The sequence below is a fragment of the Lolium perenne genome, chromosome 7 (genome assembly GCF_019359855.2).
Source record: "Lolium perenne isolate Kyuss_39 chromosome 7, Kyuss_2.0, whole genome shotgun sequence".
In the NCBI taxonomy this organism is placed as follows: Eukaryota; Viridiplantae; Streptophyta; class Magnoliopsida; order Poales; family Poaceae; genus Lolium; species Lolium perenne.
Window position 1 is genome coordinate 200153801 of NC_067250.2, and position 25954 is coordinate 200179754.

Here is a 25954-nt window from a genome sequence, read left to right on the forward strand (position 1 = left end):
AGTTTATATCCCAGGAGAATACCTGAGATATTCTGCTAGGGTTCTACTTAGACAATGTTGATATTATCATCTGGGTATATGGATAGTTCTTTCCTTCAAACTCAAGTGTTGCCTCAACTAACTTGAGTGTAGTACCAAAGCTTGAGCTCTCTCTCATATAGGAATGGTGATTCTAGGGTTTATGGGGTATTCACAATATCTCATTAGGTATTTAGTCTAAAACTCCACTTGGCTATCTTGGTTGAATTAATCTCCTCCTTTCCTTATCAATCCATGGATATAGTCTTATTCCATGTGATATTAGGTTGTATCACCATTCCAAGATGAAATGGTTATTCTCCTAATACTTTAATTCAAGTGTTGTCCTTTATTCTTATTTAGGTAAAGCTGGGATTAGTATGAATGGTCTCTCTCATTTGGGAAGGACTTCAACACTAACCTAAGTTTAGGCTCCATAGAGAATGATGTGATCATCAATATCTAGGTTTAACATAATTGGGTTCTCTCTCTAGGGATGGTCTGGAATAATATCCTAGGGTTTCTCTTGAAGATAATGATTTGAATACTTGGATGTATATCCAAGGTTTAGCTCAAGGTTTGTTATTGCTTCTCTAATAATTATAGTAGAACTCTCGCCTTTCTAGGTTTAGGTATAACTATTTGGAATAGAGAAGAATTATATTTCTTGAGTTTATCTCCTTGTTATGTTTCCAAGAATGGAGTAAAAGGAATACCCCGAGGTTCATGTTAGGATCAAGGTTTAGTTTAAGACATGGAGAAGATAAGTGAAGAATAGTTTCTCCAATTATTGTTGCTTGATTTCCAATTGAATGGATGTTCATATGTTATGGCAAGGAATATCATGTTGTGATCTTTAATAAGATAAAGTAGTTGATCCTTGATTAATAAATTCTTGTGTTGATTTTAATTCCATTTGATCTAATCCCTTAGATCAAATTATCTCTAACGAAAACAAAGTTTTAGCAAAGTCACATTGAGGTTTATAGCGCTTGACTTGATGAGCTACTTCAATTCCACCAAGGTCAAGTGAAACTTTAGTTACTGTGACCGTTTTACTTTAAAGCGCGAAAATTCCCCAGATTTTCTATGCATGAATGCAATGCACACATCTGTTTCCTCTATTTTTTGTAACCCCATTACCTAGGATATTACAAGTTGGTTGTTCTTCTTCTTCGTCTTCTTCTTCGACGGCTTGGCTTCCGTCGGCCACATCCTCCACATACTCGTTGCGCGCCGCGACAGCTGCCGTCGCCCTCGCCTCCTCTTGCGTGAAGAACCCCGGGCTCGCAGCGGCGGCGGCCATGAAGAACCCCGGGCTCGCAGCGGCGGCCATGGAGCCGGAGGTGATCATCTCGTGGATCTCCTCGTCGTTCGGCGCCGCCATCGCACCGAACGGGAGTGGCCCTCGTCGCAGGGCCGGCGAGGTGCCCTCGAACTGGCCGCTGCTGCCGACGTCGAGCTCGGGCGGCGACGGCGTGAACCTAGACGGTTGGACGTAGGCGCCCTCTTGGAACATGGCAGGCGGCGACGGCGAGTACATCGAAGGGGAGAAAGACGACGGGGAACTGCTTGTACCTTGCGCCGGCCATTGGCCGGGGAACATGGCGCCGCCGCCGCCGTGAACATGGCCCATGCTCATGGCCATGCTGATCTTCCTCGCTTGTTCGTCCTGGGCCGCCGCTGCCGCCCTCTTGGCGGCGGCTTTTTTCACCCTCTCCGCCCTGCTGGTTGTTTCGAGCTCGCGCCGGATCTCGTCCGCCGCCCACTCTGCGTTCGTCATACCCGGCGGCCGCTCCTTCTTCGCCCGCGGCTTCCTCGCCGTCGCCTTCGGCGGCATTGTGGTGGATGAGAAGACGAGGAGGAGAGCGGTGGTGGACGAGAAGACGAGGCCGGGAACTGGAACTGGAAGACGAGGAGGAGAATGGACAAAATCGGCGGGAGAGAATGGGGATATGCAAGCAAATTGGAGGGAAAATCGACAGGATTTGGTTTTCCTGTCGCCGACTACGAGGGTCCACACGACGTTTCGCGCCAAATTCTTTCGTCCGGAGTCCCCGAGCACGCCCCGGGGGACCGGGGATGGCGTGGGCTCGCTGGATAGATGAAAGGCCAAATCCGGACCAAAACGAGGAACCGGGGGCGCGACTGGGCCGAATTTCGCCGTCCGGATGGGAAAAACGTCGCTCGGGGGCCTCGTCGGGGAGGCGAGTGGAGATGCTCTAAGAGGTAGATCAAGAATTTGTTGATAAAGTGTTGTTCTTCAGTGTTGAGTTCATACTCAACCATATCACAAACGCTCTACCTAGTTTGCTAGTGTAATGTGGCCCATCGTGTTCCACCCCATAAAAAAAAGTTAATTTGCTGCTATCAAGGGATCAAATATTAAGTCCTCCCAAGAATACCGTGAGAATAAATATTTTTCTTGGTCATCAAGATACGCTCATATCACACGTGTCTTACCCATGACCGCCCCTTACGTGTATAATAGCTCTATTCCTGCATTCAATTTATATTATATCAAAAATAAATTACAATGGTGTCATAAAGATGAACTTGACAATTTAGATGGGCAACTTGACGGGTGTATGAAGTCAAAACTAGCCTTAGATCGATTTGACTTCTCTTGGCTTGATGTCATGTGTGTCGGTGGATATGAAGAACTTGGTCATTGCGGGGTCTTGTGTATCTCTTTTCTTATTGGTGACATCTTTCGTTCGGGTATACAAATATATTTTCTACTTGTACATGATAATGACTACGAACTCGGTTGATATTATATCAAAAAATAAGTTACAATGGTGTCACAAAGATGAACTCAACAAGCTAGACAGGGGACTTGACGGGTGTACGAGGTCGAAACTAGCCTTAGATCGTTTTGGCTTCTCTTGACTTGATGTCATCTGTTTGGTGGATATGAAGAACTTGGTAATTGCGGGGTCTCCCTTTTCTTATGGTGACATCTTTAGCTAGATGGGGAGCTTGACAGGTGTATGAGGTTGAAACTAGCCTTAGATCGATTTGGCTTCTCTTGGCTTGATGTCTATGTCTTTCGGTGGATGTGAAGAACTTGGTTACTGTGGGGTCTTAGGTCTCCCTTTTCTTATGCTGGCATTTTTCCTTCTCATAGGCAAGTAGAACTCCTAGTTGTGCACGAGAATGAACCTTTTGTCAAGTATTGGAAATGAAGTGATGACGGAAAATTTGTGAGATACATCGAGATAAAGCAAAACACCCCAAAGCAAAACTTCTTCATGTGCCATCGTGCTGATTTACCATATGTATTCTCTTACCTATCCAACTTCCTGAGCAAGTCGACTAGGGGAAATGTGACCATTTGTTCTGGTTCGATATTGAGCATCTCGAGTTAACTAATGGCTAGTTTGACCCATCTCTGCCATGCAGCGACTTTACAGAAATATTACGGCCTTCCCAGGATTTACAAAGTCAAAAGCGGAATCAACTTAAAAAAAAATTGTCAGAAACGCCACTACATCGACGGACCATATTTAGAAATTCACATTTCTTCGTTCCTTCAACCTATAAAACTACTGGAGTAAGCGAATGATCAAGTGAGATTCTGCACACCACACTCACACCGTCACACGGCATGCAAGAATCGCATGAGGTGCACACATAAGCCATTTCCCCTGGTTTTCAGCTGCGAAGCAAGCTCCCTCCATCACGGCTTGCGGTTGCGGGGAGGCTCCGTGCTCGAAAGTGCAAAGGGCTCATCGGTTCCATGTGATCACCCCACGGGATAAATAATCTGCATTGATGCTGCTTAGTCTGACCGGATGCACAACATTCTCCAACCCACCTTTGCACATGTCGTATAGTCCTGAAACTGCAGTTCATTCAGCGTGGGTGTTCAATGTGCATGGTCCTCTACTGATTTTCTTCTGCTCTGGATCGATCCAATGATGTACCTGGGAACAAGTGCAAGGCAGATATTCTGTAAGTGCTACTCTCTTATGTCAGTGTTCTTTTGTATGACACGTTTCATACTGAATCAAGCATTGCATGAGGAATTTTATTTTGCTTGGAGTGAACTATAGGCACTCTTTGTCGTCATAGTTTTGCAGAAAAAGTTCACATCTTAAAAATGCAGTGAATTCAGAAAGGACACACATGTCAAAGCATACTAAGATGACTTGTCAATTAAATAGTTCAAAATGAAGGATACAGAAAGAAGCATTATCTGTTTTCTCTATGGAAAAAGAGCTGATATATGTTCTAGAAGACTTCTGTGATCAGAAAGTATAGCCAAGCAGACGTCAAATAGAGTAATGTTACTGTCATCACAAAATAGCAAACTACTCCAGTACATATTATATGCACTGCAAGATGGTAACCGTGTGAAACTGGGTAGCCTTGATGCACTGACAAGGTGGCGAAACCCTGAGTAAAAGAGAGAACCTCTATTATTGGTATTCCTTTAAAAATTCTGACCTGGTGACCCTGTTTTTGCCACCAGGTAAGACTCAATAGTGGCAGAAGAATATTGTGTTTCTCTGTAAAAATATGTGGAAACTGAAGATCGCCGATGGCGGACCATGGCTCAAGAGTGGCAACAATCACATCGGAAGAGAAACATGGGAGTTTGACCAAAACAATGGATCAAGTGAAGAGCGGGATGCAGTTGACACTGCACGGGCTGAATTCGAGAAGAATAGGTTCAGGACAAGGCACAGCTCCGATGTTTTGGCTCGCATGCAGGTAAAAAAAGAAAAAAAATATTCTAAACATCTTGATCTTGATATGCACCTTGTTATTAGGCCCAACTGAATCTCTGAAGCATTGTAAGAAACTCTGGTGTGATCTTTGGAGCACCTGATTTATGACCATCTTTGTTGTGTAATGCAACCATGACTTAAAAAAAAAGATTAACCTAGTTCTACGGAAGCACATAATAAAAAAGATAACTGCACAAAAATGTGATGCCTTAAACAACAAAGATAGCATCTGAGTTTTTTTTTGTGCAGTTAGCAAAGGAGAACAACTTCAGTCTTGATTTACAGAAATCAAAATATGAGACTACTGTTGATACCGACTTACCTACAGTAACAGAGGTACTGAAAAAGGCGCTCAGTTACTTTTCAGCCATACAGGCACATGATGGGCACTGGCCAGGGGATTTCCCAGGGCCACTCTTTACCACAGCAACCATGGTAAGATACATCATGAACATGGTGTTTCTTTGGATCATCATCATCAAGTTATAATCAAAAACATTTAGTTGGTCATGCATACAGTACTACTGTTGTCACCTATTCACTGGAATTCATATGTTTGCTGCTTCCTACTGCAGATCATAGTTTTGTATGTCACAGAGTCATTAGGTATTACACTATCATCAGAACATCGCAAGGAGATCTGCCGTTATCTGTACAACCGTCAGGTAAGGGCCATATTTGCCAGGAAATTATGGATTACTAGGAATTGCACAGGTCGTTCTACTTTCTACTAAATTTTGACTAAAACTGTCTGGATCTATTCAAAGTTTTGAAGAAAAATGTTTCGATTAAAATGTGAAAAGGATTTACACAATTTTCTGTGTATCAGAATACAGATGGAGGATGGGGACTACATGCAGAAGGTGAAAGCTCCATGCTCAGCTCAGCTCTCAACTATACTGCTCTAAGACTACTTGGCGAGAGTGTTGATGATGGACCAGATATGTCCATGCCAAAAGCAAGAAAATGGATACATGACCATGGTGGTGCAACGATGATACCAATCCTCGGAAAAGTGTGGCTCTCGGTAAAAAATACTCAGTTTTATCTCCTTGTACCCCAAAACCTTTTCAGCAAGTACTTGACAAGTTAGCTTGATTCCACAAACATTTCACCAGTTCACCTGTATAGCCAAAATTAATATGGTTGACTTCATAATCGTTGAATGGCCCCTCGGGGCCTCGGATATATAATATACGATGATCAGGCTCCAAAATAGGTTTTTAAAACATAAAACTGGAAGCAAATTTCTTAGAAGTGCACAATAATTCTTACAAGTCAGAAACTGCAATTTTTTACGGTTTAAATTTTTGGTATGAACTATTTATGATGCAGAATTCAACAGAAATAAATTGGTAAGAAATATTTATGTCGACCCAAAGTGACTATAAACTGAATGCCTGATGTTGCAGGTGCTTGGAGTTTTTGAATGGTCAGGTGTAAATCCTATCCCCCCAGAATTGTTCCTTCTTCCATCCTTCGTTCCTATTCAACCAGGTAATGCTAGTCTGTTAAGTGTTTAACTATGTTAGTATGATTACTTGGTTATTGAGGACTGGGTGTGGAGGAAACTGTCTATGAATCATGTTCGCAAAAAAACTTCTCTATTTTCCTAGATCATGTTGTTTCTCGAATGCAGGGCGTTTGTGGAGTCACTTCAGAATGGCTTTCATTCCCATGTCCTATTTATATGGCATGAAGTTCGTTGGCCCTATAACAGAATTAGTTTTATCATTAAGAGAAGAGCTACATATTCATCCCTACAAAAAGATTAACTGGAAGCAAGCACGCAGCTTATGCGCAAAGGTCAGTTGGCCCACTATCCACATTTTACCTTCTGCAAAAGAACATACTCCCTCCGATCCATAATAAGTGTTGTGGTTTTATTGGAGGGAGCAACATATTTCCTGCAAGTATTCTACATGATTTCAGATGAACACGACATAGATCTAAACATTAATTACTTGACGCATATGTACAGTGCTAGATCTGTCACACATACCAACTAGTTGCCAATATGTCCTTGAAATATTTACATTTTAATATTCAGTTCTCCTGTTATTTCCTATCTTCTACTGTAACTAAAGAGAAGGATACCAATCCCAGTAACTAGAATCAAATATCAGTAAATTTATTGTTCATATGTTAAAATGTGAAGTATGAATGACAACAGACAATGAATTCCAATGCAGGAAGATGCCTATTATCCACATACCTGGCTGCAAGAATGCCTGTCCGACTGCCTTTACAGTTTTGGGGAACCTTTTCTGGCACGTTGGCCAGTTTCCTACATGAGAAGGAAAGCTCTACAGCAAATTGCTGAGTTCTTGAAATATGAAGATGAGAATTCACAGTATATCTGCATCGGTGCTGCACAGAAGGTTAGACTTAGTCTTCTGAAAATAATATAGTGCTGAATTTACAACCTACAAGCATAGTCTTAGAAATACTTTTGCATCAGTGGAGATTTTATATTCTAGGACGTGCACTGTAGATGAACATCATTTTCTTACAGAAAATAAAAATTACAGGCATTGTCCATGTTATGCTGTTGGATTGAGAATCCCAATTCAGATGCATTCAAGCATCACTTGGCTAGAGTTGCTGATTTCCTATGGGTCGGTGAAGATGGCATGAAAGTGCGGGTAAAATTTACATGTTTGATAACCCCTGTTTCCACAGTATAGATTATATTATCCTCCAGCTATGCATCTGGGGTCAAGCTGATATTTGTGCACAAACTGATATTGCATGTTATTGTTCATTCAAAGGTATGTGCAGGTCAACTATGGGATGTTGCTTTTGCCGTCCAAGCAATATTAGCATGTAACAATGCAGAGGAATTTGGAAGTACCCTCAGGAAATCTCACAATTTCATAAAAGCATCCCAGGTATTAGTTTCCAGAACTGAATTTTTTCACTTGTATTTATCTTGAATTAAATCTTAACTCTACTAACTTAAATTTTAAGATTGTGGACAATCCTTCTGGTGACTTCAGCAGAAACTACCGTCACATATCTAAAGGAGGATGGGCCTTCCAGGTTGCAGATCAGGGCTGGCAGGTTTCAGATTGCACGGCAGAAGCTCTTAAGGTGTGATATCAAAATTAAGGATGCAAAAGAGTGAACAAGAAACTAGAACTACTTGATGAAGATATGAATTGAGCTGACTCTATTTTTGCATTACACATGTACCTGGGTTTAATTTGTTCCAATAGATATGTTAACCAGAAAATGAAAACAAAGGGACAAAAATATGTGTCACAATGTTCACCCCTTAACTGTACTATTAGCTGCCGAATGTTCTTATGCTTCACACCAGTAAAAGACCCAAACCATGTGTGGAAAATACAGAATGGACATATTGCTACAAACTAATGCATTTCCTTTTGTTTCAGCCTTTAAAGATTTTGTATTTCTTTTGTTTCAGGCTTTGTTAATGCTCTCAAAGTTCCCATCAGATATTGTGGGTAATCAGATGGAAACTTACCGCTTCCATGATGCAGTGAACATATTACTATCTTTACAGGTGTGGAACCACACAATTTACTTATTGCATACCATGGTCTATGCAGTAGAAAGGGATACTTGTCCACTAAAGCAATATAAGAAAAGGCAGATTCAGTCTCAGCAGTATTTACTCTTGTCCATTGAACCAAGAGCCCACGCTTGCTTACAGGACATATCAGGAAAAAGAAACATCAGTTCTTGAGTTTCAGTACTTGTGCAAGCATAGGCGTTGAGTTGACTAATAGCATTTTGGTTCATGAAACAGCTATTACAGTTATGTTCCAAATTTACACCAATGTCAAGCATAGTAAAGAGTAAAATTATTTGACACTGAGTTGTATGCAGAATCCAAATGGTGGCTATGGAACCTGGGAGCTAGCTCGTACATATCCATGGATGGAGGCAAGTTCCCTGAACCTTGTGCTAAGGAGTGCACATATGCTTTACTTATCAGTTTTGAGATGAAGAAATTTAAACTTAATATCATGCTCATCCATGAACAACTATGGATATGCAACAAATGTTAAAGATACAAGAAAGGAGAATACAGAGACGATGGTGATACCGGTAAAGAGTTGCTAACAACCAAGACATACAGTATGAAACAATAAAATCGTACATAATTACCAAAACATTCTCTGGCCAAGTTTAGAACAGAATATTATTGGGCCGTCTTAACTGGCATAGTTATATAGAACAGGCTATCATAGTAACTGCAACTAAATAAACACAATCAGATCATTGGGTAATGAGAACTTTAACATTTTCCCCTTTTTCAGATTCTCAACATGACAGAGATATATGCAGACATCATGGTGGAGCATCAGTAAGAATTCTACGACCTTTCTCAGCAATACCTCTCACATGTCACCCAGTGTTAACACACATACATTTCACAGGTATGTTGAGTGTACCTCGTCAGTCATCCAAGCATTGGCACTGTTTCGGGAAAAATACCCTGGACATCGGAAAGATGAAATAGAGCAATGCATCAGGAGAGCGACAGAATTCGTTGAGAAGTTACAGAATGATGATGGCTCATGGTCAGTATACTAAAACATGACTAAGAAAGTAGTCTAATATGATCTATCAAAAACTTTTAAGTGTTAATAACAAGGAGAAAGTTGCGTTGTTGACACATTGCTAGTATTTGGTTGTCATTTAAGTTTTGGCACTAAATCTAAGGAACTATGCATAGAAAAATCCACCTGACCACGTTAGCCCCCAAAACAGAATGCACAAGATATTTGGTAAGCCAATAAATGAGTCATCAATGTGTCAATTGTCATAATTTCTTGGATGTTAAAATGCCGAGGTGAGAAAACAATGAGAATGGGACAATTCTACCTTAATATAGCAAGAAGCATCAGTGCTAGCCATGCCATCAAAATATGAAGTCCTTTATATAACTAATGATACTAGGAAAAACATTATATAATAAAAAAAAATGGCACACACTGAAGTTTTGGTAAATTGCTGCAACTTCATTTGATGGAGAAATTGATAATCAATGATCAATAAGCTATTTTACAGGTTTGGATCATGGGGTATTTGCTTCACATATGGCACATGGTTTGCTATAGAGGGCCTATCAGCGGTTGGACAGTGTTACAATAACAGCACCTGCATTCGCAAGGCTTGCCAGTTTCTATTATCAAAGCAGCTAAGGAATGGTGGATGGGGTGAGAGTCATCTTTCGTCCAGAACAAAGGTAAACCGTTCTGGAATGGTTTGTTATGTCGATGAACAGAAAGTGCCCACATCTTATAGAAATTCACACAGCCTGACGATATTTTTTTAATCTTCCTTCGATATACCTTGAAATAAGTCACTGGCAAAAAGATTCTCCGCAATTTTCTAAGAACTGGTAACTGATATTAACTTCAGTGGGAACAACAGGTATCAACATTAAAATAAGAACAAATTCAAGCAATATATGCAAAAGCAAAAAATCTATCCTGGCACTTGCAAAAGGCATGCAGTTACAAGGCAAGAAAATGATCTTTAATTGCATAGAGGGAAACATGTAAAACTGAATATGTGGTAGTCACAGGCCTTATGGCTTATGTGCCTTTTTAACTTACAAGGAAACTGCAAAAAAAATTGTGCTGAATATTAGTTTCATAGCTGCTATCTTGCCTTACGCATCTTCAATTTGCAAGACTAATCATGCATGTCCTCTCAAATTCTAAACAGGCATACACAAACCTAGATGGAGAGAAATCACATATAGTCAACACCGCATGGGCAATGTTGGCACTTATGAAAGCTGGACAGGTATTCACTCTTTCTCTTCAACTGTTTCACATGGCCAAATTCCAAAGAGCTAGTATGGTGTTAATGCACAGTATGGTCAATGCATTTTTGGCTGTAGAACAACTGAATCAATCTACAGTATAATATTTGGTCTTCAAAAATACAGGATCAGGTTCTAACTCAATTAAATTCTAACTTTTCTTCTAAGTTCAGGTGGAAAGAGATCCATCTCCTTTGCACAAAGCAGCAAAGCTTATCATGAACATGCAACTTCGCAGTGGTGACTTCCCACAGGAGGTAACTGCTACAATGCATCATGTGTTATAAAACTTAAACTAGAAGTCTTGAATTTTTATGCTATGATAATATAATCGGTATATTATTATGCAGGAAATGATTGGAAGTTTCTTGAAAAATGGTCCCTTGTGTTACATGGCTTATCGAAATATATTTCCTATATGGGCCCTGGGAGAGTATCATAGATTAGTACTTCAATCCGACTAAATTAGTACCTTCTGGTATGAGGCAACCAAATATCGCTTCCTCTGCTGCCAAATGCTACTCTGTGAAGTCTGGCAGGCTGAAAGAGCAACAGCCTGATTTCTTGAAAGAATCAGCATGTTGTATATGTCTTGGGAGGCAGAAGCAAGAAGATACTCATGTAATTATAGGTGGTGTGCATATCTGAAGATAGTACAAAATTCTACCTTCTGTAATTGATTCATTAATTTGTTGCATGATTTTGACAATTGTACGAGATTTCTCAGAAGTTTGTGCACATTCCTTATTCTGTTGATGTCTTTTGCAAGACATATACAACAATGTTACAACTGGAAGTTTAGGTCCACGGTGGCATCCTAGTACAGTCCCAAAGTATATTATGTGGGTGTCTAGTTCGCTTGTATGTTCAAGCTTTCAGAGCACTGCTAACTACACTAGCAAAATGGTTCGCAATCTTCGCATGCGCAGATAGGCCTCTTCTTCATTATTGGAAAAATGTATTGGCAGTTCCAGGAAGAAATGTTGATTAAGTTGCAAAACTAAGAAAGTTGGCAGATTTGCAACAATGTGCTGAGATTTTTGTAGATGTCAATCGTGCATCAACAAAAATATCATAGAAGGCGAGAGCACTAGAAATGGAAGAGAACACCTGAATGGACAAGAATGTACTGCTGTTGCCGCATTTCCATATTTCCTTCTCACCATAAAAAGGAAAATAATGACCCCTCAGCTTGACGATTAAGGTTATTGCACCCTGCCCGTCAGTAACACAACCACTGTAACAATATGTTCTTCTCTCATGTTTTACTAAAAACATAAAAAAGTTCCAGGAAACATGACTCTGGAAACCATAACTTCTACGGCAGGAAACTTCATCAGATGCCGTAACTCTCAAACATTTTCATAACAACAGCTAAGCAGCATCAGCATGCACTGAACTAACTCACAAAATGCACAAGAATGATAAATTGCTCAAAATCTGTTGCTTACAATCCAAATCCCTGGAGCAGAACCCACCTAACAATTCCTAACCCTAATGAACAAAATCCGTACCAGCCAAAACAATCATCCGCACTCTTAGGTCTTAACCCCCCAGATGGGATTGTGTCACAGTTCACCAAAACGGTGGCGTGGACGGCCGAGCACGGATGAGTGGGATAGTTTATGCCTTGCCTCTCTTGTGGAGGGGAATGGTGTCTACAGGGTACAACTTGAACTCCGATTGGTTACCCCGGGAAGAGAAGAGAGGAGGAAGAGAAATGCACTGTGGCAATGCTGCCTCTGAGGGGGCGTCGGTGGAAATCGGCCATGGCCATTGGCCAGCGGGGAGGAAGACCGCGAGGGTCAACCCCGTCCATTATAGCACATTTTGACGAATGTTTAAAGGCTCAGATTATCAGGTTTTTTATTTTCATTTTTACCACTATTAATTTTGAATGAATTGAATTTGAACTGCGAGATTCTTTTGCACAACAGAGTAACATTGGAAGGCAACAGGCATGCCGACCAAGATAATGTCAGTCAGAAAGGGAAAGACAGATCGATTACATAATGGTTGTTGAAGAGTTCTGACTTTGTTGAAGCTACATATCAGTACAAGTAGAGTGACACATTAGAGATAGTGAGTACAATCAGTGACATACTACAGAAGTACAGATAGAAAGCTAGGTACACATCCACTCTACATTTTGTTGTATTGGAGGAGTTCTGACTTTGTTGAAGCCACATATCAGTACAAGTAGAGTGACACATTAGCGATAGTGAGTACAATCAGTGACATACTACAGATAGAAAGCTAGGTACACATCCACTCTACATTTTGTTGTATTGCATTGTATCCATCCATAGTTGTCTCATATGCTATCCGATTGACGGGTGTATGCATGCGTGGCAAACATCCATTTTTTAGTACCTCACGTGTCAAAAGAAATTTCATGCCAGAAACACATGCATCAAAATATGAGGTCTACACACATTGCACATGGTTCACTCGCCAAGATTGCTGAAGCCAGGGATGAGCACAGCCTTTTTGGTTGAAGCCAGGGATGTGTACAAATAGTGTGACACTAGAGATAGAAAGATGAGTACAATAAGTGTGACACATTAGAGATGGAAAGTGAGGTACACATTCAAATCCAAAATTTGTTGCATTGCATTGCATTGGATCCATCTGCACTTGTCTATGTAGGCTATCTGAACTGACAGGTGTATGTGTGGGTGGCAACCCACACACTTTTTAATCTAATGTGACAAAAGTAAATTTATGCCGACAACCTATGCATAAAAAGGTGATGAGGTTTCTGTATATGTGAATCATGCATTAACAAAATACCATAAATGCCAAGCACTGGAAAATGGAATAGAGCATTTGATGGGCAAATGTACCAGTGTTCTCGCATTTCCATATTTCCCTCTCCGCATAAGAAAGAAAAATGATGGTCTCTCGTATTAACGCCTAAGGTTATTGTACCCTGCCCATCAGTACCAAAGCTACTATGTAGCCAATAGCCCAATACATTTTGTTAGAACTAAATTCATTCTATACCAAACCGTAAGTGAGTTTCAGGAAACAACACTCTGGAATCCATAACTGGTACCGCGAGAAATTTCATCATATTCATGATTCCCGAACATTTTCTTACTAACAGCTCAGCAGAACCAGCCTGACCCCTGAACTAACTCACCAAATGCACAACTAATATGAGAAATTACTCAATTGTTGCTTACAATCCCATACCCTGGAGTAGAGCTCACCTAGAAAATCCTGATACTTCTGAAAAAATTCGTGTCATGGTCAACCCAATCGCTAGCTTAACTCCCCACGGATGCGATTAGTACCTGCAAAACTCAGAATAGAGTGACCCTGCAAAATTCATGTCATGGTCAACCCAATCGCTCGCATTTCTGTGTGTATGGGTGGATTATTTATGTCCAGTCTTACGGAGGAGGGGGGTCGCAGCCGGAGAAGGATCCGCCGGCGCGGCGGGAATGGCGTTGACGGGGTACAAGTCGAACTCCGGTTGGTTCCCCCGGGAAGAGAAGACTGGGGGAAAGAAAGGTAGTGGGGCGGTGCTACCTCTGCTGGGGCGTCGGTGGTCGGCGGAGATCGGCCATGGCTGGCCAGCTGGTAGGAAGAACATGATTTGGAGGAGAAAGACGGTGAGGGGCAAACCCGTCCATAATTGAACATTCTGGCAAATGTTGCTCAGATTATCGGAGTTCTAGTTTTCACTTGGAGATTCCTAGGATCTGTCTAAATTGCACTTATAGTTTCATTAAAATTTGCATAAAAAACTAAAATGAATTATAACTGGATCTAGATGGAATCCCACTAGACACCTTAATTTTATTATTGCTGCTCTAGATTTTAAATCTGAATGAATTGATTCTAAACCGGGCAACAATTCACATGCCGACCAAAATGGTGTGAGAAAGAGAAAGACGTATAGACAAAAATTGTTTTATTTGATGGAGAGATGAGTTTAGTTTTATTTTTAGCACTAAATTTATAAGTTGGTTTTTATGAAAAGACTATGTACACACTAGCATGTGAAGATGTACATGAGACATTTTAAAATGTATCAAATATGCATTGTTGCTTCTCATATTTTATCTTTTATATATTCATTCATGTAGGCCATACCCACCCAAAGAAAAACTAATCTTTAACTTCTGAAGATTTAAACTTTGATAATGTAGATTATCATAGCTTCATAAATTAATCTTTTATACTTTATGATATCACGCTAATGCATCACACATAATTGTGCATAAACAATTTCAATGCAAAATATCATACAGTGAGGACTTCAAATCACAACTCAGTCCAGGACAAATCAATTTGACCATGTTTGCAAACACAACATTTTTAGGTGCTCATGCAAGACGGTACTTGATGATGGAAAGATTTATCGCTAGATAGTGAAAGCTTAGGTCAAGGGCAGAGTCGTCGATCTACACAAGATAAATGGAGAGTTACACATGGATTGGAGGGGGTCAAGAGAATGGCTATTGGTAGAAAAGATAGATGAATCTTACACGGGAAGGGTGTAGGGATTCGTTGCATAGAAAACAAAAAATTTCCTACCGCGAGAACGCAATCCAAGCCAAGATGCAATCTAGAAGATGGGAGCAACGAGGGGATGAACGAGACTAACCCTTGAAGATTTCCAAAGCCTATAAGAGTAGGCTCTTATTGCTGCGGTAGACGATCACTTGCCGCTTGCAAAAGCGCGTAGAAGATCTTGATCACGGTGCCACGATCGGGCAGCATCTCCGTACTCGGTCACACGTTCGGTGTTGATGAAGACGACGTCCTTCTCCCCGTTCCAGCGGGCAGCGGAAGTAGTAGATCCTCCTCGGAATCCCGGCAGCACGACGGCGTGGTGGCGGTGGTGGTGGAGATCTCCGACAGAGCTTCGCCTAAGCTATGTGGGAGAGAGAGGTAGGAGGGAACCGCTAGGGTTTGGGAGAGGGGGCGCCGGCTAGGGCAGCCTTGAGGGGTGCGGCCATGGTGGTATTGTGGTGGCCGGCCAGCCCCTCTCCTCCCCTCTTTATATAGGTGGAAGCCCCAAGGTTTAGGTCAAAGTGTCCGAATAAGACCCCAACAAAAACCTTCCATGTGACCAAACCTAGGGGGAGTGGGACTCCCCCCTTTCCTTGGTGGGGTGGCCGGCCACCATGGTGGGGAGTCCACTTGGGACTCCTCCTCCCTTAGGCTGGCCGGCCAAGGTGGGTGGAGTCCCTCTGGGACTCCACCTTCCATCCTTATTTCTTCCGGACTCTTCTAGAACCTTCTAGAACCTTCCAGAGAAAATACCGGATCATTTTCAAACCTAGAAAATGACTTCCTATATATGAATCTTATTCTCCGGACCATTCCGGAACTCCTCGTGATGTCCTGGATCTCATCCGAGACTCCGAACAAAAATTCGAACTCCATTCCATATTCCATATCTACTTAAACGACATCAAACCTTAAGTGTGTGTCAACACCCGGATTTTTAAGTCCGGATGCCTATTATGTCATACATCGCAATCCCAGGAATATTGTTGTTGCGAGGCATAATAGTTAAGTATCATAGTCATCATTCATTACAAACCATAAGTCTTACAAATTTGGAATCACATGATCCATATTACACGAATAGTTGATCTATTGATCAACGAACAAACACAAGTTCATAGTTCATAGCGGAAGCGTAAGATACAAGGACTCTCTAGTCCACAGGCCAACGCTTGACGTCGGAAGACTCCTAGTTGTCGTAGGCGTCCTGCTGGTCATCTCCTTGTTCATCTTCATACTCTGGCCATTTGAATAGCCAGGGACAAAGCCGTGAGTACTTTAAGTACTCGCAAACTAATACTAATGTAAGTGCTAGACATTCTAGTATGGTTTGCTAAGCTCTAGTTTATTTGCATAAAGCTAGTTTTAGTTCACAAGTATTTGAGAAAAGCTTATTCAAGTGCTAACTAACTCAAGTGGGAACATTAGTGTCATTCCCACCATTCAAGTGGTGATTTCAATTCAATTCACCACCAGTCATTTCACCATCATCTTTCAACATCATTTTCAAAGATATGACATCGGAAACTGTATGGCCTTTCCAACCGTCCGTAACCGTGGACGCGGCTATTCGAATAGATTGACACTCTGCAGAGGTTGCACACTTGTGCCACAACATTTGATTTCATCCGTCGGGATTACCCCGAATCATCGTAACACAGTACGCGGATCATCAACCATAACCTTTCACTTACAAATCCTAGTATGAGCACCTCTCCCCATGAGCTTGGCCTCCCAGTGAAGACCAATCACAACTTTGGGAACTGCACAGGGCTTGGCCGTACAATTCACCTCAATTTCACATCATTTCTCAACAACGGAGGCAGCCTCAAGCGTAACCCCTATGACGTGTGTTTAGAGGGAACCCATGCTAAGATGCATAAACTTCCAGTTAAGCCCTACCCATAATCAGGTATTGTGGGGGTACTTAATAATTGGAAAGGTATCGCATTCAAACCAACATCATTGTTTATCAAAAATCATCATCTTCTCTTGTTCATATTCACCTTCAAAAATCATTCAATGGAATGCATCATCATTCCATGGTTTCAAATTCATTTCAAATTCACATTGTTCCCATCTAGAGTAGTCAAGTTTTAGTTCATTAGCACTAGCTCTAAATCATGAGGGGTGCTATCTTGCTTTGCTTGATGGAACTACTCCACTACTCTAGTAATCAACCTTTACTCTGACCAAAGTTAACTATAAAAGTAACTCTTGGAAAACAACATGTAAAAACTTATAAGGTAAAAACTTGGGATAGGCTTATGTAAGAAAAGGTAAGAATCATGGTGCCTTGCCCCAAGGGGCTTTGCACTTTGCAAGAATATTAGCTTGCCTTGGTAGTTCTCAAACTGTTCCTCCTCCTCTTGGTAGCAACCTTCTTCTTCGGCGTACTCTCCGGTGCTACCGTCTAAATTTGAATACGAGTATAATTACTCACTAATTCAATGGCTATTCCATGTATCACATATAAACACACAAACTATTCTATGCACACAAATAAGCTACTTAGGGTGCATGGGTTATGTTGCTTAAATAGAATTCACTTCTTTGTATTTCATATGTAAATGATAGTTTCCATAGGGTTCTTGAGAAATAATTTCCTCTCATTGAAATCTTGTTAAGATTTAATTTCTCAAACAATCATATATGAACTCATATTGACCTAAGTCAAATGTTCATCATCATCATTTGAGAAAAATGATTTAATTGAGGTAGATCACCCCATATCATTTAATAACACTACATATGATTTAAATCTCAAGTAATTCATATAAGAGAGTTTGGACCAGAGGTACAAACATCCCATGAATTCATTTGAGACAAGTTTAAATGAAGTATAAGACTCCACAATATTTACTTTAATAGTTTTGGACAATATCAACTAGTTAAACTAGCCATATCATCCATCAATTAAACTAGGGCATGATCATGCAAAGTGACCACACCATTTTATTGCATAAACAATTAGTGTAAGTCAAATGTGAGCTATTAGAGTTGGAATTAACTTAATATCTATTTTGGTTGATTTTTAATAATTATTTGAATAGGGAAAAGTCCCTGCCTTGTTATTTTTATCAGATTAATTCTACAAAGAATCTGGTCATGGGACCAGTGGCATGTTGTAGATAATTTCACTAGCTTTCCAACAATATAAAGTTCATAAATTTTGGTTTAGCAAATTTGAATCTATTGAATTTCAAAGTGGAGGCAGTATTGAAATTATTTGAATTTGTTTAAATAACATTTGAACTAAAAAGGCCGGCGGGAAAACTACTGGGCCAAATCATTTAACAGGCCCAAGGCCAGCCCAGCCACGGTCCAGTGCCACGCGGGCTGCCTGACAGCGGGGGCCACTCGTCAGCGGGTGTTTAAACCCGAAACGGTATGGGCGAGCCAGAGACGTAGGATTAGATGGCGATCGAACGGCCGTGGTTCATCGTCGTCTCCGACGAGAACCCGATGATCTGGCGGCGGCAGTAGGGGGTCGGAGGGCTTACGGCGGCTCCAGCGAGGGATGGCAGTGTGCTTGGGGTAGATGTGGACGACGGCGAAGCTCCAGGTACTGGTGGCGCCGCCTGAGGTGGCCTGGTTCGCCGGCGATTGCTGCAGGGCTTCCGCGGCGGCGATCTTGCGATTGAGCTTGCTCCGGCGAGGATTCGATGGGTGGAGTGGTGGTTGAGTAGCTGTGAGAGGTGAGGAGTCTGGTGGTGTGCTTGGATTGCTCAGGGGAGCTCTCCTTTTATAGCAACGCATGGGTGCTGCGGGGCAGGGTGGCGGTCGACCATGGCGCGGCGTTTCCGGCGGCTGGTCGAGCTAGGCGAGGTCATGGCGATGCTCTACGTGTCCAGGTGAGGCGAATGGCGGCGACAGCTTGGTCGGGGAGGGCCTGGTTGGGTCGCGTTGTTTCCATGTCTGCCGCGTCCGCGGCGGACCAGGGTTTCCTTCTCCGGTGGCGGTGGGCGCGGGTCGTGGTCGAGCGAGTGTCTGGCGGCGTCCAGGTGTCGTGGTGATGCTCAACTCGTCGAGAGCGGGTCCAGGGCGAGAGTGAGGTGGTGGCGCGAGAGGTGGCCAGTGACGTCCGCGAGCGTGTCCATGCGCGACGTCATCGGCATGGTGAGCGCGTCCTGGGCGCGCGTCGTCCGGCCGGTGTCGTCGTCCTCCTCGACAACGGCGGTACTAGGCAGGGCTAGGGTGGTGTGCTGGTGATCTTTGGCACGGTGGCCATGGCCAGGGAAGAAGAAAGAGAGGGGGAGCTCGACGTGTGTGGCATGGCCGGCATGGCCATGCCCTAGCTTGCTCTCTCTCTCCCTAGTGCGCTATTTGGCATTGATTGGGTTTAAGGGGACCATGGGACAATGTAGAATAGCTTTGGGTTAGATTAGGTGGAGTAGATCACTATTTGCAATAGTTGCAAATAGTGCCCGATTTTGGAATTTGCAATTTTGTCCAAATTTGAAATAATTCAAATGGTGAATCTATTTGAAATATGTGTGTTGAGATAAGTTGTATTTGACCAGAGGTGAATAGAGGTGGTGGTGGAATTTTAGAATTTAAGAATTTGCCAAAATTGGCTAAGTGGAGATTGTTGCATATGTTATAAAGTTAAGACTTTGGATGAGCATTGCTCATGATCAAAGATGATTTTGGCATGGTGATCTTTACCAAAGTTGTTCACCTTGATGTTGACTTTGAAATGGTGCAAAGAGTTAGCAAGATTTGGTTTGGGAAAATTGAATGGCAATGGCTCAAAGTAGTGATCAGACTATAATTGTCACTTTTGACCATTATCATATGTGAGCTAGATTTGTGTTTGAATTTCATTTGAATTGAGATTCTTTGATTCCAAAAGTTGTAATAAGTGTTTAATAACATTATTCAACTAATGGTCAAGACCAAATAGGTCTTGGGTCAAAATTTATAAAAATGCCATATGGCATATGTGAGGGTTTTTAGGGTTTTTCATTTATTGGATTTTCTTCCTCTTTGATTTATTTGGTTAGTGATCTTAATATGATCACATTAGGGTTTTAGAGCATATCAAATACAAGTAGTAACAATCATCATGGCATATCAATCAAATGCACAAGTCCTATGCATGGTACTATATGCAATTTAAAAAGTTTTTGTTTGTTTGAAATTTTGCTCTCTGGAATTCTCTAACTTTCTTTTTATTGAAATTTGGGATGTTACAAACCCTTCCCCCTTACAAAAGATCTCGTCCCGAGATCGAAAAGAAAGTTAGGTACTAAAGAGATCTGGGTACTCCTTCTTCATGAAGTCTTCACGTTCCCATGTGGCTTCATCCTCGGTATGATTGCTCCATTGGATCTTCAGAAACTTGATGCTTCGGATGCGGGTGGTTCAGTAAGCTTCTTCCAGGATGCGAACCGGCACTTCGCGGTAAGTCAGATCCTTGTTGATATCCACCGATCGGTGATCGATGTTCTTGAACACTTCGGTCTTCTCCGGGACTTCAAGGCACTTCCGGAGGAGTGAGATGTGAAACACGTCGTGCACAGCCGACATCTCTTCGGGTAGCTCCAATTGGTAAGATACTTCTCCTCGGCGGCTGAGGACTTTGAAAGGTCCGACATATCTGGGTGCAAGCTTTCCTTTCAGTTGGAATCTCTGCATTCCTTTCAAGGGGGATACCTTGAGATAGACGAAGTCTCCGATCTCGAAGGTCATCTCCCGACGTCTCTTGTCGGCGTAGCTCTTCTGTCTCGATTGCGCCGTCTTGAGGTACTCTCGGATCTTGTGTACTTTCTCTTCGGCTTCACGAAGAACATCTGGGCCAAAAATTTGGCTCTCTCCGACTTCTGACCAGTTCAGGGGGGTACAGCACTTCCTTCCGTACAAGGCTTCAAAGGGGGCCATCTGTAGGCTGGCTTGATAGCTATTGTCGTAAGAGAATTCTGCGTAAGGTAAGCAGTCTTCCCATTTGGATCCGTATTCCAGTACGCATGCTCTCAGCATGTCTTCCAGTATCTGGTTTACTCTCTCAGTCTGTCCGTCAGTCTGAGGGTGATAGGCGGTGCTGAAATTCAGGCGGGTGCCTAGTCCTTCATGCACTTTCTGCCAGAACCTTGAGGTGAACTGTGATCCTCTATCTGACACTATCGATTTGGGGGTTCCGTGCAGGGCGACTATTCTGGAGATGTATAGTTCAGCTAACTTTGGGCCTTGGTAAGTGGTTTTGACGGCGATGAAATGGGCGACTTTGGTCAATCTATCGACAACTACCCATATTGAATCATTGCCTTTGCTGGATTTGGGCAGTCCGGTGATAAAGTCCATTCCCACGGAGTCCCATTTCCATTCTGGAATATGGAGTGGCTGTAACAGTCCGGCGGGTCGTTGATGTTCTGCCTTGACTCTCTGACAGATATCACACTTGGCGATATAGCTACCGATCTCTCTCTTCATTCTGTGCCACCAAAATTGTTCCTTCAGGTCTTGGTACATCTTGGTACCTCCGGGGTGGATTGAATAAAGGGTGTCATGGGCTTCTTGCAGGATGACGTGTTTCAAGTCAGAGTCCGATGGTACGCAGAGACGTTCTTTGTACCAAAGAACTCCGGCTTCGTCTACGGTGAATCCGGGGGCTTTTCCTGCGGCTATCTGTTTCTTGATTCCGTCAATGCTAGCGTTGTCTTTCTGGGCTTCCTTGATTTGACCAACCAAGGTGGGTTGCAGTTCTATGCTGGCTAGGAATCCTTCACTAACAAGTTCAAGCCTGAACTGTTCAAACTCTTGATGCAAGCTGGGCTGTTCAGTTGCGAGCATGGAGTTCAACTGGCACGACAGTCGACTCAAAGCATCCGCTACCACATTGGCCTTGCCGGGGTGGTAGTGAATCTCCATGTCGTAATCCTTGATCAATTCGATCCATCGGCGTTGTCTCATGTTTAGCTCCTTCTGGGTGAATATATATTTGAGGCTTTTGTGGTCGGAGTAGATCTCGCATCGATTACCCATGAGGTAATGACGCCAAACTTTCAAGGCTAAGACCACGGCTGCAAGCTCGAGGTCATGGGTTGGGTAGTTCTGCTCATGTTGCTTTAGTTGTCTTGAAAGGTAGGATACAACCTTGCCTTCTTGCATAAGCACGCATCCAAGTCCAGTCTTGGAGGCGTCGCAATATACGTCAAAGGGCTTTGCGATATCTGGCATGATCAGGATGGGGGCTGTTGTCAGTCTACTCTTGAGCTGTTGAAAGCTCTCTTCGCATTTGTCAGTCCACTCAAACTTTCTGTCCTTTTTCAGCAATTGGGTCATTGGTCGAGCGATGCTCGAAAAACCTTCTACAAATCTGCGGTAGTATCCGGCTAATCCAAGAAAAGCGCGGACCTCGGTTTGTGTGGTTGGGGCTTGCCATTCCATAACAGTTTTGATTTTGGCGGGATCTACGGCAATTCCTCCTACAGACAAGATGTGTCCCAGGAATCCAACTTCTTCCAGCCAAAACTCACACTTGCTAAACTTGGCATATAACTTGTGCTGTCTAAGGGTTTCTAGGACAATCTCCAAATGCTGTTCATGTTCCTCTTCGGACTTGGAGTAGACGAGAATGTCGTCGATGAAGACAACGACAAACTTGTCCAAAAAGTCCATGAAGATCTTATTCATGAGATTCATGAAATACGCGGGGCATTGGTCAGTCCAAACGACATGACGTTGTACTCATACAACCCATATCTGGTGGTAAAGGCAGTTTTTGGAATGTCGGTGGCTCGGATTTTCAGCTGATGATATCCAGTTCTAAGATCTATCTTGGAGAAAACTCTGGATCCGGTGAGTTGATCGAACAAGTCTTCTATCTTGGGTAGGGGGTATTTGTTTTTTATGGTAACATCGTTAAGCTTACGATAGTCCGTGCATAAACGATTTGCACCATCCTTCTTGTCCACAAACAAGACGGGTGATCTCCAGGGGGATGCACTTGGTCTAATCAGACCTTTGGCCAACATATCATCTATTTGCTTCTTCAGCTCCACAAGCTCGGTTGCGTTCATGCTGTAGGCTCTCTGGGCTATGGGTCCAGTTCCGGGGATTAACTCGATGATAAACTCGATATCCCTATCCGGGGGCATACCGGGTAGATCATCCGGAAACACATCAGGGTAGCGACAAACGACCCTGATTTGATCCAGAGTTGGCTTGGATACACTTTGGTTGCAGGTGAATTTTCTGGGTAGTTTTTCAGAGACGTGCTCTACTACGATACCGGTGCTGCTAGTCATGGTTATGGCCTTCTTAGCACAGTATATCAATCCATTGTGCTTGGACATCCAGTCCATTCCTAGTACGACTTCCAAACCTTTGGTTCCCAGTATGATTAGATTGGCATAGAAATCTACATCATGGATTTTGATAGGTACATTTTTGCAAAATTTTCTGGCTTTGGTGGTTGATCCGGGAATTTGAACTATCATAACATGCTTCAAACTGAGGGGTTGAATTTTACTTGTTGATGCAAAGTCTTCGGTGACAAAAGAATGAGATGCTCCGGAATCAAACAACACTCTGGCAGGGATGTGGTTGACAGAAAACATACCCAGTACAACATCTGGTGCTTCCTGGGCTTCCTCGGCGTTCATGTGGTAGAGGCGGCCGTTGCGGTTATTGGAGTTGTTGGGGGCGAACTTCTTGCCGGTGGAGACACGGCGTTGCTACTGAGCAGGTGCAGCGGTGTTGCCGGCGAGCTTGGCAAGACGCTTGGGACACTCGTTGGAGTAGTGCCCAACTACACCACACTCATAGCAAGTGATGGTGGTCTTGTCCTGCTTGTTCGCAACGGGAACGGCATTGCTTCCGGTTCTGGGAGCGGTGTTGGTGTTGTTGTTGTTGTTGTTGTTGTTAGGGGCTCGGCGTGGAGCGCGGTTGTTGTTGTTGTTGTTGTAGTTGTTGTTGTTGTAGCCTCCTGGCTTGGAGTTTCCTCCACTCCGGTTCTGATAACCGGGGCGCGAGTTCTGCATCTGTGGCTTGATGTTTCTCGGAGTGAAACCTCCGCTTGAGCTAGGGCGATACTTCTGGGGGTGGCTTGATCCACTTTGATTCGCCATGCGGTGCTTGCGGTTCTCATTGGCTTGGTTCAACTTGCCCTCCATCTGGATGGCGGAGTCAACAAGGGCTTCGAGGTCGGCGAAGGGGATGTTGACGAGGACATTCTGCATCTCATCATGCAGCCCGTTCAGGAATCTCTCCTTCCTCTTTTCAACGGTGTCGGTCTCATCAGGGGCATACCTTGACAGTGTAAGAAACTTGTCGCGGTATTCAACCACCGTCATGCGACCTTGTTTCAGCTCACGGAACTCATCCCTCATCTTTTTGATAAGACCCGGGGGTACGTGGTACTTGCTGAACTTGAGCTTGAAATCTTTCCAAGTCATGAATTGACCTCCGTTCATGGCACGGGTGCTTGTCCACCAAGCGCGGGCTGGTCCAGCGAGATAGTGGGTGGCAAACAAGACTTTCTCGTTGGCTTCCACTCCGGCTACCTCCAGATTGTTCTCCATAGTCTGGAGCCAATCGTCGGCGTCGAGGGGTTCCTCGGTCTTGCTAAACACCGGGGGATTGGTGTTTTGGAAGTTCTTGAGCTTGGACCCAGGGTGGTCATGATTTCCATGTCCTTGGTTGGCGATGTTCTGCAAGGCGACGAGGTTGGCTTGGCGTTCGGCTCTTTCGGTTTCCCTGTCGGCAAGCATGGTTTGCAGCAGTTGCAACATCGCGTCGTTGGTGCGATTGGGAGGGGCCATCTGAAGATATAGAAGATCATGAGATAAGAGGGAACATTCTATGGTTCATTTTGGTTAAGTTTGAAAAATATTTGAAAACTGGTAATCTTTTCATGACAAACATAACATTCATTCATTCATTCAACACATAGTACAAACTAACACACACATACTCCAATGGTTTTAAGAACCATTCTCATGCTACGATACAAGGGACGGGATACAACTCACACCTACATAAGTGAGACTAGTGCAACTACTCCTCATCCTCGACATCGATCGGGACGTAGTCGTCGGGTCTTGCCTCCAGGAACTCGTAGTCTTCCTCCTCGGTGTTCTCGTCCTCCTCAAAGTCGTCGTCGTCGCTCAGGAAGGCTCCTCCTCCCTGAATGTCGATGCCTCCATCGTCATCCTCCAGGTCACGAATCTGATCCTCCTGGGCTTTGACAGTGGCCTCAAGTGACGCGATCTTGGCGCGAAGGCGCTTAATCGTAGCGTCCTTCTTGGCACGCTGCTGGCGAAGGCTCTTGCGGTCGTTGTTGAGCAGCTTGATCGCCTCACCCTGCTCGATGATGTGAGCATGGGTCTGGTTCGCGTAAGCGCGAGTGGCGTCGAGGTCCTTCTGAGTCTGATAGAGCATGAAGTCCAGGTGCTCAGCATGGTGCCTCAACTCTGGGTGCGGCTGCAGCTCCATGGGCACTCCCATGGCATCACGCCTCACGAGATGCGCGTAGCGTGAAGCGAGGATGCGCACCACGTTCTGTCCACAGAGGCGCGCAAGTGCCTCCTGAAGGCCACGTGCGAGTCCGTTGAGCCAGTTACTCTCACGGAAGGAGAAGAGGATCCTCTCCGAGGTGGGAGGCTCCATCTTGCCCCTCAAGTCGGCAGTGATCACCCACTGCAACTCTCCTCCGGGCGTGTCGTCCAGCTGAACCCCGTGGAACTCAGGGTGCGGGCGCTCGAGGAAGTCCGAAAGGGCGTTGAGGTCGTGCTCGAAGATCAAGCTCCCTCCGTTCCCAAGCTGGTAAAACTTGGTGTTGATGGGTTCATTCGGCTCCATCTGAAAGAGAATTGGATGAGTAAGTTAGAGAGTGCAAAGTGTGGCAAAATTTTAAGTTGATTCA

At 43.4% G+C, this 25954-nt stretch overlaps 1 protein-coding gene and 1 long non-coding RNA gene across 4 annotated transcripts; one reads left to right on the forward strand and one right to left on the reverse strand.

Annotated features, from left to right (window-relative positions):
• Positions 1 to 3346: 3346 nt before the first annotated feature.
• LOC127314510 (uncharacterized) lies at positions 3347 to 14200 on the reverse strand. 3 transcript variants are annotated; one of them, XR_007859698.2, is made up of 5 exons: positions 13963 to 14200; positions 13776 to 13884; positions 9122 to 9222; positions 6970 to 7124; positions 3347 to 3947 (listed from the first exon to the last, which is right to left on the reverse strand). It is a non-coding gene; the product is annotated as an uncharacterized lncRNA (long non-coding RNA). The 3 variants fall into 3 exon arrangements; XR_007859696.2 differs by having other exon boundaries at positions 6970 to 9222; XR_011749806.1 differs by having other exon boundaries at positions 6970 to 13859.
• On the forward strand, positions 4522 to 11024 carry LOC127314509 (cycloartenol Synthase). Its single transcript, XM_051344983.2, has 18 exons — positions 4522 to 4737; positions 5004 to 5189; positions 5330 to 5419; positions 5584 to 5781; positions 6167 to 6251; positions 6394 to 6560; positions 6947 to 7135; positions 7286 to 7399; positions 7526 to 7645; positions 7725 to 7847; positions 8185 to 8283; positions 8610 to 8666; positions 9044 to 9090; positions 9164 to 9307; positions 9798 to 9975; positions 10461 to 10541; positions 10734 to 10817; positions 10911 to 11024. The coding sequence occupies exons 1-18, from the start codon at positions 4543 to 4545 to the stop codon at positions 11022 to 11024; spliced, it is 2271 nt and encodes a 756-aa protein (XP_051200943.1). The 5' UTR covers positions 4522 to 4542.
• Positions 14201 to 25954: the final 11754 nt, after the last annotated feature.